General features: G+C 47.0%; 1 protein-coding gene across 1 annotated transcript; it reads right to left on the reverse strand.

Annotated features, from left to right (window-relative positions):
- Nucleotides 1–23: 23 nt before the first annotated feature.
- Nucleotides 24–9,679, reverse strand: LOC119041804 (keratin, type II cytoskeletal 73). Its single transcript, XM_037135207.2, has 9 exons — nucleotides 9,236–9,679; nucleotides 7,374–7,588; nucleotides 6,515–6,575; nucleotides 5,702–5,797; nucleotides 4,808–4,972; nucleotides 2,554–2,679; nucleotides 1,980–2,200; nucleotides 989–1,023; nucleotides 24–274 (listed from the first exon to the last, which is right to left on the reverse strand). The coding sequence occupies exons 1-9, from the start codon at nucleotides 9,677–9,679 to the stop codon at nucleotides 24–26; spliced, it is 1,614 nt and encodes a 537-aa protein (XP_036991102.2).
- Between the last annotated feature and the right edge of the window lie 9,394 nt (nucleotides 9,680–19,073).

A 19,073-nucleotide genomic window follows, 5' to 3' on the forward strand; every position in this document is an offset into this window, starting at 1 on the left:
CCAGGGCGAGGCGTCAGCTATCTTTATCTTGTGGTTTTCCTGGTGGGTGAGCTCAAAGCTGAGGTCTTCCCGGGGGAGTCCTTGAATTCACTTGCACTCCCCAGCCTGGTTTTGGCCTCCCCTCGAGGGCTGGAGTTTCCAGTGCCAGTGACACAGCCTCTAGAGAGCACGCTGTAGCCAAGAGAGCTGGGCCGGTAGCCACAGGTACCCACACTGCTGAACCCAAAGCCGGCCCCTGCACCTGTGGTCCCGGCTGTGGAGCTGCTGATGACCGCTGAGGAGGATGGAGGGAGGAATGATTAGTGCATGTCCCAGGACAGGGGTCACCCAAAGTCCCCTCCGACCTTCCAGTCCGAGCTAACTTCAATGTCTCCTCCTTAAGCAAACACTGCAGATCAACTCTGGAGTTCAGTGACTCAATTTCTGAGCAGCTCAGGCACCAGAAACAGCTCTGGTCCCACAGGGCCTCCAAATCAGGCAGCTTCTCCTCCTTGAACAGACAGGAGTAGCAAGGACTTCCCCTGAAGAACGAATGGTGCCTGAGCAAGGCTTACAATTAACTTTAGAATACCGTCTTAATTTTTTTCAAAGAACTTCCTCATTGGTTGATTTAGGGGAGTTTTTTGCTGGCCTCTCTTGAAAGGAGACCGAGCAGAACCCTGTAGGACCAGCGTTAAAACTGGTTGTACACAGCATGGTTCTGCCTGATCTTCACTCTCAACGAGAGTTCTTCCGGCCCATGACTCCTGGGCTCCCATCATGTGTGAAAACTGAGTTTCATGCCAGCACGGGGGAGACTTCTGGGGGAAGGGGCCAGTGTGAAAGGTCAGAAAGTGATGGCTCGCTCACTCCACAAGGAGAAGCAGGCCTCAGCAAGGGACGTGATTACGGCAATGGAGCTGTTTCATGGGGGTCCTAGTGCTAGAAAGCCACTACTTTGTGTTTATTAATGGACTAAAAATATTCCTCAGAGGCATGAAATACTCACAAATGCTCACAGAGTTGGTATATTCTCCAGACATCCTACACGGAGGGAAAAGCACAGGTGAATCTCCATCACATGGACCTTGAGCTACCCTCACCACAGCCTGACATTCTCAGCCAGACGAGCTCAAGTCCAAGTGTAAGCTGCCCTTGGTGTTTCTAAGCACCTCCCTCTCCAACCTCAGTCTACTGTGCCCAACTCAAAGATGTATGAACTTGCAACCCAGGAGCCCCCAGCAGAAACACTACCTCCAGGGTCCCTTCTGCCAAGTTTCCCTTTAGCCCACTTTTTCATTCCTGAGAAGCTACGGCATGAATAAGTACATGTGGAAATATGAGCATCAGGATTTGCCACCAGTGGACTCTCTGTATGATTTTAGGGCCAGTACCTTGTCTTCTCTGGCTCCTACATGTAAAATAATGCTAAGTTAGAACAAGATCTTTTGAATGTCAGGGTTTCCTGTACCACTTTCCCATGTGTTGCTATGACCATCTACACCTCATACTAGTAGTTTGCATTGACTCTGCCTTTTATAACAAAAAATGCATTTCTCTTAAAAGGAAATTTTATATCACCAGGATAAATAGACAACCAGAACCCATTACCTGACCAAAAAAGAATAAAACAGTAGCAGTAAAAATAAATATAATAACAATTATACAATTAAAATTTTTCTTTGGCAAGGTGGTATTGTCTGCCTAGAGACTGAACCTGGGTCTATTGTTTTTTTTATTAATGGGGGTGTTTGCAAGTGCCAGGGCAGTGTTAAAGACATAATAACACCACACTGAAACATTCTCCAGTCTGAAAACTAGAACTGTAAAGGGAATCTGTCTCAACTGATCAATGCTCTTTAAGGTTATGTTTGTGAGTGACATGAAAATCATCTCCAGGCCCTCCAGCAGCCTGACCCCCAACACCCTCAGAAATTAAGTCAGGGGATTCCAAAAGTTCTTCCAGCTCTAACATTCTAAGACCCGTCCTTATCACCCACCTGCACTCCTCGCCTTCCAGCAGCTTGCGGTAGGTAACGATCTCAATGTCCAAGGCCAGCTTTGTGCTCATGAGCTCCTGGTACTCCCTTAGCATCCGGGCCAGCTCCTCCTTGGCCTGGTGCAGGGCGGCCTCCAGCTCATCCAGCTTGGCCCGGGCATCCTTCAGGGCACAGTCACCACGCTGCTCAGCATCAGCAATGGCTGTCTCCAGGTTGGAGCACTGAGGGCCAGGAGGTAACATCCCCCTGAGTTCTAAGGCACCTGAGCCTCCCTTTACCCCCTCCATGTGCTCACAGTGGTTGGACAGAGCAAAGTTACAGCCATGGTGATGGAGTCCTGTCAACCAGGGACTGGGAGGAGTGCTATCCTCAGCCCCTTGGCTTTCTGAAAAGACCCTTCCAATTGTTCCCAGACTTCAGATAAGGACTAAATGAGGAAGATGAAATGAGAAGCTCCATTTGAGGAAATGGGTTCTGAGATGGAGAACCAAGAGAAGGAATATAGGTGAGTGTATGTGGTGGGCAGTTTACCCCTCCCTTGGAAGTGATCCAGGAACCCCTAAATCCCACTCACCTGCTTCTTCACACTCTCAATCTCTGAGCGCAGCCTTTGGATGAGCCGGGTCAGCTCTGAGATCTCATTCTTGGTGTGCTTAAGGTCATCTCCATGCCGACCAGCCGCCAGCTGGAGCTCCTGGAACTAGAGGGAGATGAGCCAAAGCACGGACCTTGATTCAGGGCCTGGCAGACTGTGTCTTTGCCTGGGTAATGTGGTAGAGGTGGGTAGGGGTCTCCAACTTCACCAGGTCTAACAGTAGCCTCCCACTCCATCACTGAATTAATTGATTGATTGATTGACTGATTTTTCCTTAAACACAGTTGATCTCACTAGTGGTTAGATTTGACCATAGGACTGTTGTAAGTCCCATACCCTCCACACGGCAACTTTATAGCACACAACTCCAGTTATGGTACTCCTCTGCCTATAGCCCTTCAAAGTCTAGGTAAAATTCAAACTCTTGGTATGGCATCAAGGTGCTTTGAAATCTGGCATCCACCAGCCTTTCCAGACTCATTCCTCATAGTCCCTGCCCATCAGCTCCAAGTCCTTTCAATGTCCCATGTGCTCTCAAGTCTCTGAGTCTTTGGCCTCTATCTGGCTCCAACTCAGTCAGCACAAAGTCACTTCCTGCAGGACGTTTTCCCTGATCCCTAGGTTGAGTGCCTTCTGCCGTAGAGCCCCTGCCACACCAGTCCATAGGTCTTACCACACTGTACTGTGGTCACAAGTTTCTATGTCTTTATCATCAGACTCAGAATGACTAGAGGACAGAGAACTTTTTTTCTTAAATTTCTGAATTCCTGGTACGTAGATCAGTGTCTGGCTGGTACTTGAAAGAAGTGTCATTGATGAATGAATGAACCAAAGAGGCAGCTGATGAGCTGCCCATCTGCATTTTCTGTGACTTTCTTTCCTTTCACTGTTCAGTCAGGACCCGGATTAATGGCAGTCTTGTTGGGCATGGAACGACATTTTGCGCATGTGTAGTGAGGATAGATTTGTATATACCCCAACACCACTAGTCATGAATTTTGGGTCATCTACTAGTTAGGGATTATTCCTGCCTTTGATGTCATCCATTGGATAGTTAACAGAGAGTATTCCATTTCTACTCCAGAATTTGGTTTCGGGGGAACACAAACACATGGAATTCAGACCTCTGATGGCTGGGCTCTGCCTATCTCTGTCCCTGGGTGCTTGGCCTTGCCAGTTGTCTAATATCTGACTCCAGCATGGCACTAGATTTAGGGTTTCTCTTAGAGGTAGGGGTCTTCTCTCTGTTCTCCCCTGTTTTATCTTTGGGGATAATTCAGGGGCAAAAAAACACTAGGGCAGGACAGGTGGCCTTCTCTTGTTTCTCTGCAAGGCTGTTTGAGCACAATGGCCCTTCCCACACTCTGACCAGGACAGAAGTACTAACTACCCCAGTTCTGACACCAAACACTCTCCTGAGTGTTGAGTCACATGGCCATCCCTGAACCTGGTTTGCAGCAGTAACTAGAGGGATTTGAGGACTAGGGACTTGAGTTGTAACCTTTATCAAAAAGCCCAAGTCTGTGGTGTCTCCCAGGCTTTGAAAGCTTCCCTGACTCCCACCTCTGTTGGACAAATTTTTCTGTCCCTTGGGTAGCAAGGAAGCAGGGGGATGGACAAGATAAGATCTCAAGAGTGTGGATTTCCCTTGAGAAGAGGTCTGATAAACAACAAGGAACAATAAGGAAGTTGCCACCTAGATCTGAGAAACCACGGTATCTAAAAAATTATCTCCCCACCCACAACTCATTAGAGAAGTTAAGATCTAAATGACTCAAACACCTTCTTTACTCTTGGAGTTGTACTTGAATGAAAAGGTAAGAGCTACCTAATCTCAGAGCACAGTGAAGAGATCCCCTAATTTATTATAATTAACAAGAGAGCTGAGATGTCAACTGCCCATGTTTTCCTCCTTCCCAGACTCAGTTCACAACTCTGCCTCCAGAAGTTGCTCCTGACCTGCCCCATCTGATCCTAGTTTCCTAACCTCTGTTTCCCCTGCATTCATGACTCTGTTTGTACCACATTCATTTGCCCTCAGCTCAGCATGTCCTCCCATGGCTGTCATGATCTAAGTGGATCCTAAGGACAGAGCTCTGTCTTCTCCTCCCTTTGGGCTCCCTCCAGTGCCAGGGAGAGTGTCATGACCCAGCCAGTGTGTGGGCCATGTTGGGTCAGGGGCCTGGGCCAGTGGTCTTGGAACACGTGACTCTAGGTAAGTGTGCTGCCTCACCTTGCTCTGGTACAGGGCCTCTGCCTCAGCCTTGCTCTTCAGGGCAATCTCCTCATATTGGGTGCGGACCTCATCAATAATGCTGTCCAGATCCAGGTTCCGGTTGTTGTCCATGGACAGAATGACAGATGTGTCACTGATGTGGGACTGGATCTGAGCAATCTCCTGCATGGGAAACAAGGAAGTGTGAAATGTCTTTTGTGAGCAGAAGAAGGTGACAAGGTAATGGCCTTATCCCAGCAGGAGAGTCCACAAACCCTCCCAAATAGAGACAGCTGCATTCTCCAAAGCTTATAACAATGGAGGTCACCAGCCCAGAGGTTCCAACACTACACCTAAAAGCTGTTGAATATGTTTGAAGCATCCCAAGAAGAAAACAGACTATGTGTCTGTCCCCTGAGAGTAGTCAGAAGTAGAGAAGTTAGAGAGGAAACAGCATTGACACCACACAAGAGACACTAAGGACACAGGGGCCTCACAGATACTTGGCCAACAGGCTGAGGCTTGAAGTAGTGGAAAGGGTTTGAGGAATCCCCATCTCCATCCCTGGAGATTTCTACAAAGGCCTGGGGAAGTTTCCCAAGTGGCAGAGAAAAGATAGGTAAAAATAAGACTGTGCTCCACTGAAGGTCAGTGGGAACCCCTTAAGAACCCATGCCTTCCTGAAGGATGTGAGAGCAGAACACTGGAAATCAGACATTGGACACTGGGACTGATGACACACCTTATTTGGAGGTATGGAGAGAGATGTCACCCTTGTCTTTCATCTACAAACACCCCCAGCATCCAAATATTAGAGATCTCCTGTGCTCTTAAAGTTGCTGATGAGTAAGTAACTGCTCATTCACGTCTATCCCAGAAGACAGAACTGGGGTGGGTGTGAGGGAACCTTACCCCCTCATAGAGACATTTGAAGAACTTGATCTCTCCGTCCAGGGCGTCCACCTTGGCCTGCAGCTCCACCTTGCTCATGTAGGCTGCATCCACATCCTAAGGGAATTCAGAGACCCCCAAATTTGCCTTTCTTCAAGTCCAGACAGTATTTCCCTGGAAAGTCACCCCAGCACAAACTCTATCACTAGCTGCCTCAGGGACTGGAGTCACAACCCAGGGGGCAGGAACCTGACTTCCACCCAGGAATCACTGTGAGACCTTGAAGAAGTCCCTGGTGCCTCTGGAACTCCTTCTGCCCCATCCAACAATGGGATCATTTTACTGCCTCTATTTCTCAAAGAGAAGCTATGGGAGAGAGCCCTATTCCCCACCACCACCACACCCTCCACAAGCCATCATTCAATAGTCAGAGCTGAAGGCAACCACAGAGGTTTAGCAGAGACAGGGAGAGATATGTCACCTGAGACTGGCCAAGAAGCAGAGAAGGTGGAGGGGAAACAGGAAGGTAAACCTGGAGCCCTTCTCAAAGCATGTCCTGTTCCTGAAGCCGAAGTGGGCATGACCTGGAGATTGACTGTCCATGTTTGGGCTCCTACCCACTTACACAAAACATAAGGACTGACAAAGTGATGTGTTCTCAATACACATCAAGGTGTCCCAACATGTCCCAAGCAGCAAATCCCTCCATCTGCACTGGCACTTCAGCTCCAGACACTTGTAGGGAGCACAGACTTCAGTCTCCTCTCTGATATCACCCTCCAGCCTCCACACTCCATTCCCTGGGTGACCAAGGAATAGGCATAGCCTCCTCACCTTCTTAAGTACCACAAATTCATTCTCAGCAGTTGTGCGCTTGTTTATTTCCTCTTCATACCTGCAAAAGCCACACAGTGAGCAGGATGTGTGTGTGTACCTTTTAATAGGTGTTATTCTACATCTTTGCAAATCTGTCCAACTCTCTAAGACTCTGCTCACTGTGTCTTAAGCATTGTGGGCAGGGTTTGAAGCAAATCGCCCAGGCCAGGTGACCAGATGGTCTGGGGTTTGAATTTCCTTCACTGTGTGGAGAATGAGTAGGTTCTTAATCCTCCCACTCAGTTTCCAAATACTGCTGCCCCTTTCAGCCATGATGCTTGTGTCACTCAGCTCCTCTACCCATAGCACCTCTACCCATAAGCACCTCTACCCATAACTCCACCTCTTCCCAAAGCATGAGTCCCAAGGAACCCAGAACTATCCCCTGGAAGAGGAAGAAGCATAGCCCAAATGTCCAGGACTGGAGGGAAATAAGAAAGAAAAGCCCAACAGAAATTCCAGATCCCTGACACATGGGGGAATTTTCCTTGGAACTTAGAGGGAAACAGTGAGCTGGGGAGCCAAGAGCCTGTGAGGTATGGACACTTGAGCCCTTGTGAGTGGGGAGAGAAGAGAACATGCCCAAGACGTGGTCACCTGTCAAGACAGTCCTGCTGCTTTTTAAGAGGCTGGCTGTCCCCTGTCCAGCTTGCCTGACTGTCCAGAGAAGGCCCTCATCTTCCTCAGGCAGAGGAGCTCAGGATGGGTCACTCCCACCTGAGCTCAGTGCTCCTGAGACCAGAAGCAAATGTTCCAATGCCAGCTGAGAAAGCCCAAACCAAGAGGTGATCAACCTGGATGCAGGACTCCTACTCACCTCTTCTTGTAGTCCTCCACCACGTCCCGCATGTTCCTCAGCTCCGAGTCCAGCCTCACCTTGTCCCCGGACAGCGTCTCCAGCTGCTTCCGCAGGGTGCTGATGTAGCCCTCGTACACGGGCTCCAGGTTGTTCTTGCAGTTGTTCAGGTCCAGCTGCTGCAGCAGCTCCCACTTGGTCTCCAGCACCTGGTTCTGCTGCTCCAGGAAACGCACCTGGAACCCAGAGCAACAAGAACTCCATCATGGAGAAAGGCTGTGGTGTTTCCTTTCCCAGATGGTAGCTGTGTTCTCTTATGCTGCATTAGCTTAAGGAGTAAGCCTCAGCCCTTAGAAAAGTCACTCATGTTCCTCCCCACCCAGGCCCTTTGTCTGACTGAGGGTTCTCTTTCTGGGAGCAGCCAGTAAAATCATTACCCTCGGGTCAAGATTTGTCTCGTCTGCACCTGTCTAAACCTGCCAGGACCAATATTGGTGATCACCCTGAGCCAGCTCTCTAAGGCAAGTTCTTAGACATGTAAACGGGCCTACAGTGGCCTTCATGCTCCCGAGTGGCTCTGTCTGAGCCCAGTGGCCTGACCTGCACTCTGCCTACTCTCTGTCTCCTCAGTCATGGCCTTTCCCAGCCCAGCCAGAGGTCTATACTCAGCTGACCTTGGGTCTCAGCCCCTCCTATGTTCATGTCCTCAATGCCCTATGATCTCAGAGCATTTTCCATCATTCTCAAGGAGCGGCCTATAAATATTGTGCCATTCCCTTGCAGAAAACCCTCTAGTAGTTCCACAGCACCTACAGAGCCGAGTCCAAATCCCTCTTATGCTCTTCACAAGGTGCCAGGCCCCTCTTCCACCATTCACCTAGCACCCACACAAACCCAAGGCAAGTCCACACTCTTCAGGCAAGTCCTTCATGTTGCACGTGAAGGCTCCCTCTCCCTTTTCCTACCTCTGTCTGATGAACTCCTACTTAGGCCTGACCACCCTACCTCATTGTCACCTTTGGTAAGCTTCCTCTACCCCCTGAACATCAGGAGGCCTACTTCCCAAGATGTTCCTACCCCTTTGTTCCTCAATGGTTCTCAAACTGGAGTGTGCCTCAGCATCACCCTTGGGGTGTGTTAGAAATGCCCATTCTAAGGCCCCACTCCCAGAGTTTGTGGTTCAGTAGGCATGAGGTGGGGCCTGAGAATGTGCATTTCCAGTGAGTGCCCAGGTTATGCTGATGCTGCCAGTTCAGGGACCACTTTGGGGAGCCCCCACTCCAGTGCACCACTGGTCCCCATGTGCCTTGTGCTATAATTTGGATGTATTACAAACCATGAGTCTGTCTTCTGGCCAGAATCTGAGGTGCTTTGAGTCCCATAAGGGAAGGAGGTGGGCCTTATGGCATTCTACACATCTGGCAGCCACATCTGAGGCTGCCACAGGCCTCTCCATGGTCTGGTTTCTAAGTTTCACACGCCATCACTCTCCTACTTCTCAACTCATGTCACTTTCACTGCCTCCAGGAGACCTTCCCAGACTAAGCTTATTGATGGTTAGCTGAGGGATGCCTCCTGGAGAGCATATAGATGGACACATGGTCCCCAGGGCCACACTGCCAACAAAACTGCTGCCAGCAAAACTGCTGGCCCAGCTTCAGTGAAACCCATAGACCTTTCCAGACTAGTTTGTTCCACCCTGACCACCCTGATCTCTCAGCACTGATATCCAGGGCTTGTCCAGTTCCTCCCTGCCCTGTCCTCAGCTGTGTCTGCATCCTGGGGAGGTGTTCTGCCTTCCTCTGCCTCAGACAGGGGGCTCCCAAACGCAGTGAAGGGAGAAGAAAGAAGGAGCTCTACACGGCTTCCTCCAGAAGTCTCACCTTGTCGATGAAGGAGGCGAACTTGTCATTGAGGGTCTTGATCTGCTCCCGCTCTTGAGCACGCACTTTCTGGATCTTGGGGTCCAGCTCCACATTAAGGGGAGCCAGGAGGCTCTTGTTGATGGTTACCTGAGAGATGCCTCCTGAAGGGCACATAGATGGACACATGGGCCCCAGGGCCACACTGCCAAACATGCTGCCAGCAAAACCACTGGCCCGGCTTCGGCCAAACCCATAGCTCCCCATCCGCCCACTGCCACTGGTCACACTGAAGGAGACGCTCCGGGTGCCCCCCAGGCTGTAAAGGCTCCGACTGCTGAAGCCCCCACTGAGCCCTTTGCCCCCTGCCCGGTAGGAGGATGAGCTGCCCCCCAAGAGCACAGCTGAGCAGCCGCTGAAGCCCCCCTTGGCAGTTCCTGACTTGTAAGTGAACTGACGGCTCATGCTGAAAATGCCAGAGATCTGGAATAAAAAGCTAATCCTCAGGTGAGATGCAAGTCACCAGCCTGTGATTTTGGTCTCTCCCTTTATAGGGTTTGAGAGGCAGCCACTGCACTAATTTGTGGGCTTAGTTTGCCTGGGAGCAAGAAATCATTTTCTCCCAGCAAACTCAGAGACACCAGCTAAATAATTTGAAACCCCCCAAAGTGATAGGCTTGCAAGGGTTGCTCATGTAATTTGAGTCTTATCTAATTAATGTGGGGCATTTAGCCTGGCCAAATTATCTCTAGAAAGATCTCGGCCCGGAGGTTTGTCACAGCCTCAGCTGCCTTTCTCCAGGGAGTGGTAAGGGGAGTGGGTGGACTGCGGGGGTACAGAGGGAAGATCTTTAATTGACAGTGTCATCTGTGAGAAATCTCACGACTGTATCAACATCAGATGGGCTACTGCAGGGACTACTTTTATGTGGTTAGGAAGAACTCCACAGCCAACTTCCCAGGGTTCCTGGAGACAGTTCTTATGGTGGCCAGAACCATGGGCAATGAGCTGGGACTAGGAATCCAAGCCAGTCCTCTGGCTCGCAGCCGTGTTGTGGCCTCCCAGGAGAATCTCCTGCTCCTCTGTGCTGGCCAGCTGCTCTGCACACACTGACTTTGCTCCAGACTCTTTTCACCACTCTCACCCTTGACCTTGCAATAATAATATTGTTACTATTCATGATGGTTCACACTAGTGAAATGCTTTACAGCATTAAAACAGCTCCTGGCACACAGAAGCCCATGTAAACCACTTGACCTGGGGAGAAGTTGTGATGATCCTCATTTAACAAATGGGAAAACCAAGGCTCAGATAGCTGAGGCCAGCAAACATTTCATGAGCCCTTTCTTTGTATGAATCCCAAAGGATGCTAATGCCCAACAAAACCTAGGCCCCAGCCCAAAGGACTCCCTTAGCTGGTCTCTGTCCCCACATTCAGAGGGGCCTTACCTATGCAGGTCTTATTCATCTGTCCAGCCAGATAGCCCGCCATTCACCTGCTCATTCATTCAGCCATCCATCCACTCATTTAACAAACCTCTGTTGAGAGCTGACTTTGTCTTGGGTACTGTGCTAGGCTCCAGGGTCATAAATTAGTAAGACAGAAACCTAGTTTTCAATTGTAGGGGAAGAGCAGACACTTAAATTTCATTAGACCCTTGACATTACCAAAGTATTCACAATTCCCAAATCCCAAATATATTCACAGTACATAATTTCCTCCATAAAAATGCAATTATTTCACTAGCTGAAGTCCTTGAATGACAAGTTTGCCAATTCCTCTTTGCTATTTCTACTCTGAGATTATGTCATTATTCTGTATTATATAACACAATAACATTATATCTCTAATACTGGTATACCAAGCAGTTGCCAGATTTAACCTTCCCTTTTGTTTTTATACAAAAGAGCTATTTTCTAGTTAAGAACAATCATTTTCTTAGATGGTCTCAATTTCTCCATCAGAAATGGCACTTGGTGATATTTACAGTATTTTCCCACTAGACACACAGGATTTATCTCTTTATGACTTTTCTGTAAGACATGAGTGAAGATAAACAAAGCTGTGCTCTAGTGACGACATTATTCCAGCCAGAATCACCCCCTAATGACTCTTCTCAGCACACAAGAGTCAAGGTAGACATGACTTAGACTCAGATTCCACTCTCTGCAGAACTACAAACTGCTGTCACGGGTCTTAAGATCACTCCCTAAAGGCTGAAAGCAAGCGTTCACAGTGTGAGCACCAGCTCTGCAGTATGGTGTGCCAGGGTCAACGTGCAGCTAGCCCCTCATCCTGAGTGGTCTCCACTTCCTGTCTCCTACCATGGCCTTCTCTCCTTGTGAACTTGCCACACGTTACCCTGGGAAAACTTCTCTGGTCACATCTCAATCCAGCCACTTCTCTGCTCTAATTTGGAGTCTCTACCTGTGTTCCAGGTGTGTGCCAGTCTTCCCTGACAGCCAGAAAGTTCCTCAAGGACCTGTCCCACCCTCCCTCTGGTCCTCTTTACCCACTTCCCAGAACCACGGGGGGCGAGGGGTTCTCAGGAAGTCTTGGAGGGTGCAAAAAGACTCTTATGGGTCCCCTAAAATCATTTGTCCTAAGGACAGGTTCCTTAGCACCTGTCTTTAAAACCTTCTTAAATTACTTTTTAAATAGTGGGCCCTTATATTTCACATACTGCCACTGCTCTCCACAGGGGAAACTTGACATCAGCTGACCCCTTATTAGCCTTCACCCAATTACTAAGTCAGCCCCACTTCCCACAGAGGGGCAGTGCTGCCATGGGCCTTCATCCAGGGCTTTAGGGGAGGTGTCTTTGATGGGTTTAGCACAAAAGAAACAGGAAATTTACTCCCATCATGCCAGGCGCAATAAAATCCTGCTGTGAACGAATAGTATATCTCATCTTGATAGATGGAACAGTAGTACTTGATCTTACACTGCTCTAGTGAGGGAAATGGTATGAACTCTATTCCTCCACCTATTGCAACTAAAAATCTGGATATTAATATGAGACATATGTAAGAAACATACAAGCTAGAGACCTCAGGAGTCAGGGAACGATGTGGTGGTGAGCTCCCTGGTTTTCTATTTGTTTCATATATTCCAGACTTGGAGTGAAAGAAGGCAACACCTGGGAAGGGCACTGGTGTTTAAAAGCCTTACCTGTCAGCCAAACTTGTGGAAGTGGGACAGGCCAGCAAGACAGAAACTTATGGACAGTAACCAGTCTGCTCCAGCCAGCACCACAGAAAACACTGCAGCCCCACCTCATCCACTACAGCAGAGTGGGAATCCTAGATACAAGTTCAGCAGTGTTTGGAAATTCTTAGATGAAGAAAAACTAAGAGAGTCTATTGACAGCAGGACTGCCTCATGGAAATGGCTAAAGGGAGTTTTCTGAACAGAAAGGAAATGATAATAGAAGAAACCTTGGAAAACTAAGAAGAAGGAAAGAATATGGTAATAAAAAATAAGTGTTGCCTACCTGGTGTGGCTCAGTAGATCGAGTGCCAGCCTGAGAACCAAAGGGTCACTAGTTCAATTCCTAGTCAGGGCACACACCTGGGTTGTGGGCCAGGTCCCCAGTGGGAGACATGCGAGGGGCAACCACACACTGATGTTTCTCTCCCTCTCTTTCTCCCTCTCTTCCCCTCTCTCTAAAAATGAATAAATAAAATCTTTTAAAAAATAAGGGTAAATGCAATAGACTTTCCTTCTCCTCTTGAATTTTCTAAATGTTTGAACCTAGAAGCAAAAGTTATGATATTGTCTAATGTGATTCTAAAGATATTTAGAAGAAATATTTAAGAAATTACATTATAGACTTCTTGCACAACCAACTTTAAAAACAACAAAGTTTTAGCAACAAAAACTCAGCCAAACCACAGAAAATTGAACTACACAGAAATCTGACAACAACGAACCCTTCAGCCAAACCGATAAACTGGTGAAGGAGCTAGCAGTGAGACAGACTGCACAGGCCCCAACAGCAGGAAGTGGCAGAGGGAACTGCCATTGTCCCTCTCTGACCCCACCCCCACATACAGCGTCACAAACCAGCGACCTGGGTGGCCCTGCCCTGGTGAACAACTACGGCTCTGCTCCTCCTACATAATAGGCATAAACAGATAAAAACATGGATCAAGAACAACTCAGAGCCCTGGAGCCAATAAATCTAAGCGATGAGGAAATAGCCAAACTTTCAGATGCATAGCTGAAAACACTGGTGATCAGGATCCTCACAGAACTGATTGATTTTAGTCACAAATTAAAGGAACATATGAAGGCTAAACTAATTGAAATGAAGGGAAATGCACAGAAAACCGATAGTAATGGAAAGGGAACTGGGACTCAATCAAAGGAGTGGACCAGAAGGAGAAAAAAATGACCAAACAGAACAGGATGAAGAAACAAGAATTCAAAAAAATGAGGAGAGGCTTAGGAACATTCAGGACATCTTTAAACGTTCCAACATCCGAATTATAGGGGTACCAGAAGGGGAAGAGGAACAGCCATGAGTGGAACACTTATTTGAACAAATAATAAAGGAGAACTTCCCCAATCTGGCAAAGGAAATAGACTTCCAGGAAATTCAGGAAGCTCAGAGAGTCCCAAAGAAGTTGGACCCAAGAAGAAACACACCAAGGCACATCATCATTATTACATTAGCCAAGATTAAAATGAAGGAGAGAATCCTAGAAGCAGCAAGAGTTAAGGGGACAGTCACCTACAAAGGAGTTCCCATCAGACTGTCAGCAGATTTCTCAAAAGAGATCTTACAGGCAAGAAGGGGCTGGAAAGAAGTATTCCAAGTCATGACAGCCAAGGACCTACAACCAAGATTGCTCTATCCAGCAAAGCTTTCATTTAGAATGGAAGGACAGGACTTCCGCCAAGATGGAGGTGTAGGTGGACCCACCTTGCTTCGTGCACAACCAAATCTAAGAACAACTATTTTTAACAACGATAATTACAACCAGACCACACAGAAAATCGACAATACGGAGTCCAAAAAAAAAGGACGAAATGCTCGGCTAAACGGGTAAGCCAGCAGCGAAGCTGGTTGACCGAAAAGATCCCTGACCTGGTGGCGCACAAGCAGGCGAAGGCGCGGATCGGATCACGGGCTAGCTACGGGCTCACACAGGGAAGAGGCACGGCTGGCTGTCTACGGTAGGTCGCTCATTTGCATGCAGATAAACCAGTGAAGAGGCTGGTATTGAGACCGCAGGGCGCAGGGCAGCAGGCTCCCACAATTCTGCTTGGATAAACAGGCTGGGGCGAGTGGTGGGAATGGACTGGGCTGGCGGAGAGGACCGCCATTGCTCCCTCTCTGACCCCACCCCCACACACAGCGTCACAAACCAGCGACCTGGGTGGCCCCGCCCTGGTAAACAACTAAGGCTTCGCCCCTATTACTTACCGGCGCGAACAGACCAAAAATGGCTCAAGAAAAACTCACAGCCCCAGAGCCAATAAATCTAAGTGATGAGGAAATAGCCAAACTTTCAGATGCACAGTTCAAAACACTGGTTATCAGGATCCTCACAGAACTGGTTGATTTTAGTCACAAATTAGAGAAACATATGACAGCTAAACTAATTGAAATGAATGGTAATGCAAAGGATACCAATAGTAATGGAAAGGAGTCTGGGACTCAAATCAAAGGAGTGGACCAGAAGAAAGCAAATATTGGCCAAACAGAAAAGAATGAAGAAACAAGAATTCAAAAAAATGAGGAGAGTCTTAGGAACCTCCAGGACATCTTTAAATGCTCCAACATTCGAATTATAGGGGTACCAGAAGGGGTAGAGTCACAGATGGAAACCTTATTTGAACAAATAATAAAAGAAAACTTCCCCATTCTGGCAGAGGAAATAGACTTCCAGGAAATCCAGGAAGCTCAGAGAGTCCCAAAGAAGTTGGACCCAAGAAGAAACACACCAAGGCACATCATCATTATTACATTAGCCAAGATTAAAATGAAGGAGAGAATCCTAGAAGCAGCAAGAGATAAGGGGACAGTCACCTACAAAGGAGTTCCCATCAGACTGTCAGCTGATTTCTCAAAAGAGACCTTAGAGGCAAGAAGGGGCTGGAAAGAAGTATTCCAAGTCATGAAAACCAAAGACCTACAACCAAGATTGCTCTATCCAGCAAAGTTTTCATTTAGAATGGAAGGACAGATAAAGTGCTTCTCAGATAAGACCAAATTCAAGGAGTTCATCATTACCAAGCCCTTATTATATGAAATGTTAAAGGGATTTACCTAAGAAAAAGAAGATAAAAAAGTTGAACTCACTGTGAGCAAACTCACAGTTACAACAACCACACCTAAAATAAAAGCAAATTCAGAGGACAGCTGGATCAGAAGTGAATCATAGAAATGAAGATCATGTGGAGGATTAGCAACAGGGGAGTGGGAAAAGGAGAAGGGGGGAGAAGGTACAGAAAATAAGTAGCATAGACAGCAGATAGAAAATAGATAGGGGGAGGGTAAGAATAGTAGGGGAAATACAGAATCTAAAGAACTTGAGACACGTGTTCATGAACTAAAGGGGGGGAATGGTGGGGGAGGGGCATGAAGGGTGGAGGGGGAATAGAACAAATGCAATGGCATAATCAATAAAAAAGTTAAAATTAAAAAAAAAAAGAATGGAACGACAGATAAAGTGCTTCTCAGATAAGATCAAATTCAAGGAGTTCATCATCACCAAGCCCTTATTGTATAAAATGTTAAAGGGACTTATCTAAAAAAAAGAAGATAAAAAACATGAACAGTGAAAGGACAGCAAACTCACAATTATTAAGAACCACACCTAAAACAAAAGCAAACTAAGAGGACAGCTAGATCAGGAGCAGAACCATAGAAATGAAGATCACATGGAGGGTTAGCAACAGGGGAGTGGGAGGAGGAGAAGGGGGGAGAAGGTACCGAAAATAAGTAGCATAGATGGTAGGTAGAAAATAGACAGGGGTAGGGCAAGAATAGTATAGGAAATATAGAATCTAAAGAACTTGTGTCACGTGGTCATAAACTAAAGGGGGGAATGGTGGGGGAGGGGGTGTGTAGGATGGAGGAGAATGAAGGGGGGAAATAGAACTACTGTAATGGCACAATTACTAAAATATATTTTAAAAAAGAAATTACATTATAAAGGAGAGTGGATAAGGGATATAAGATTTAAGATTTTTTCACTTCACTTGAACTGGGAAAAGGATGGCCATCCAGTGTGAATGAACCAAAATTATATCTATCTTTTGTTAGCTCAGCAAGAAGTATGTTTTTGGTGTGCCACGGAATTTTAGTGAGTAGCTTCTATGTGCCATGAGATGAAAAATGCCAAAAATCACTGGGCCAGACAGAGAGCTTTCTGACTTCATGTCAAAAGCATGATCCATAAAAAGAAAATTCAATAAACTGGACTCCTCAAAATTAAAAACTTTCCTCTGGGGAAAAAAAAAAAACCTGTTAACAGGACAAAAAGACAAAGCTACAGACTGAGAGAAATTATTTGCAAATCACATATCCATCAAAAAACTTGTATCTAGAATATATAATGAACTCAACAATAAATTAAACAAGCAATTTAGAAAGTGTGCAAAACACATGAAGAGGCATTTCATTGAACAGGAGGTACAGATGGTAACTAAGCACAGGAAAAAATTTCATTACCATCAGCCATTAAGGAAATACAAGTTTAAACCACAATGAAAATCCCTGTGCATCTATGCACAGCTAAAATAAAACTTAGTGACAACGCTAAACACTGGCAAGACTCCAAGAAACTGGATCACTCCTACGCTGCTACTGGGAATGCAAAATGAGACAGCCACTCTGGAAAACCACTTGGCAATTTCTAAAAAAATAAATATGCAACTGCCGTACATCCTAGCAATGACACGCCTGGGAATTTATCCAAGAGAAGTAAAACCTCATGTTCCCACAAAAACCTGGTCACAGATGTTTATAGCAGCTTTATATATAATAGCCAAAAAATGTCAACACCCTTACGCCCTTCAGTGGGGGACAAACTGCGGTACAACCATGCCAGGGAACGCCCTGAGCAGTGAAAAGGAACAAACAAGTGATGCCTGCAACAACCTGGATGAATCTGCAGAGAATCATGCTGAGTGAAAAGAGCCAATCACCAAAGGTTCTCTACTGTATGGCTCTATTTATATAACATTCCTGAAATATGACAATGAGACCTCCTGATGAGATAATGGAAAACAGATCAGTGGTTACCAGAGGTAAGGAAGGAGTGTCACAGGAGGAAAGTGAGTGTGTCAAAGACAACAGGAGGGATCCTTGTGGTGATGGAACTGTTCTGTATCTTAACTGTATCTACATCAACATCCTGGTCGCCATGTTGTACTATAGTCTTGCAAGGTGCTACCATCTTGAAACATTTAAGCACTTACTATGTGCCATGTACAGCTCTGAGCACATTAATCCTGAAAATGACCCTACCCAGGAGATACAATCGATGTACATTTTTATGGGTAAGGAAACTGAGGCACAGAGGGGTTCAGTTACTTGAACAAGGTCACACCGCTGGGCACCAGGCATGAAAGCTAGTTAGTCCACTGTAGGGGCCCATGCACTTAAGCATTATGACCTGAAATCTTTTTAAAATAACCCATTTCTTCAACTCTGAGATTGTTATTTAAAAGGTGTAAGATAGAGCCTGAGCTTGTAGAGTCTCTTATCTTATCTTGCCTTACAGTTTTTTCTTTGGAGCTTCAACTCATTCTTAGGGGCTCTGCCCTTTAAGGTTACAATCAGGAGCATTAAATAACTTCAGCTCACATTCCATGGTTTAGAACTTAGTTTCATGGCCAGAATTATTTGCAAGGGAGGCTGGGAAATGTAGTCTTTAGGTGGGTAGCCAAGTCTCACCTACAAATTCTATTTCCGTAGCAGAGAGGAGAAAGAACCCTGGGGAGCCAACAGCAGGCTCGGGCACTGTTCTGCTAAATCAGCATCCTTGTCCCTATATGATTCCACTGTTTAAAACCGAGTGATGAGGCCCAATCCTCTTCGGGCAATGCAGCAGCAGGATGACCAACCATCCGGTTCGCCTGGGACTGAGTGGGTTCTCAGGCCATAGGACTTTCAGTTTTAAAACCAGGAGTGTTCCAGGAAAACAGAACAAGTTAGTCAATCTCCCACAAAGGCTCTCATCTCATGATCTGGCCCACCCCACCTGTCCTACCACTTTTCTCTCCAAGCTCTGCCAGACCTCACCTCCTTGAAAGAACCCAAGAAGCCATGTTCTTGTCAACCTTGTTCTCATTTATTCAACCTATATGTGTTGAATAAATATGTGCCCGCCTACTATGGGCTTGGCTTCCTCACAGGAGATAGAGCACCTCTACCTAAAACACTCCCCATGCAGGGCTAACTCCTCCTCCTCTGTCCAGTCTCAAGTGTCAACTGTGGGGCTCCTCATCAGCCCTAGAAGTCTTCCCACGGCCCTAGCCTGGACCCTGGCTCCTGATCTGCACTTCCCCACCACAGCGCTCTATCACTGCACTCTGACACACACCCGTGGCCTGTCTTCTCAGCAAAGTCCTCAGTTGCCTTTTCCATACCCGTGTTGAGAACAGATTATGGCACATAGTAGGAGCTCAGTTAACAGTTATTGAATAAATGCTGCCCCTCCAAGAGCCTAGGGCTTGCTCAGACTAGGAGCTATGCCCATCCTCTCCCTGGCTACCTTCCCTCCTGTATGTGCTCGTGACAGGGAACTGATGGGACCCCTCCCGATCCAACACCACAGGACTCCATGGCATGCCGGCCTGGGAATGGCTTTCCGAGAGAAGCAGAAGACAAGGCAACAGAGT

The sequence above is a fragment of the Artibeus jamaicensis genome, unplaced genomic scaffold (genome assembly GCF_021234435.1).
Source record: "Artibeus jamaicensis isolate MK-2021 breed Jamaican fruit bat unplaced genomic scaffold, CSHL_Jam_final contig_233, whole genome shotgun sequence".
NCBI lineage: Eukaryota > Metazoa > Chordata > Mammalia > Chiroptera > Phyllostomidae > Artibeus > Artibeus jamaicensis.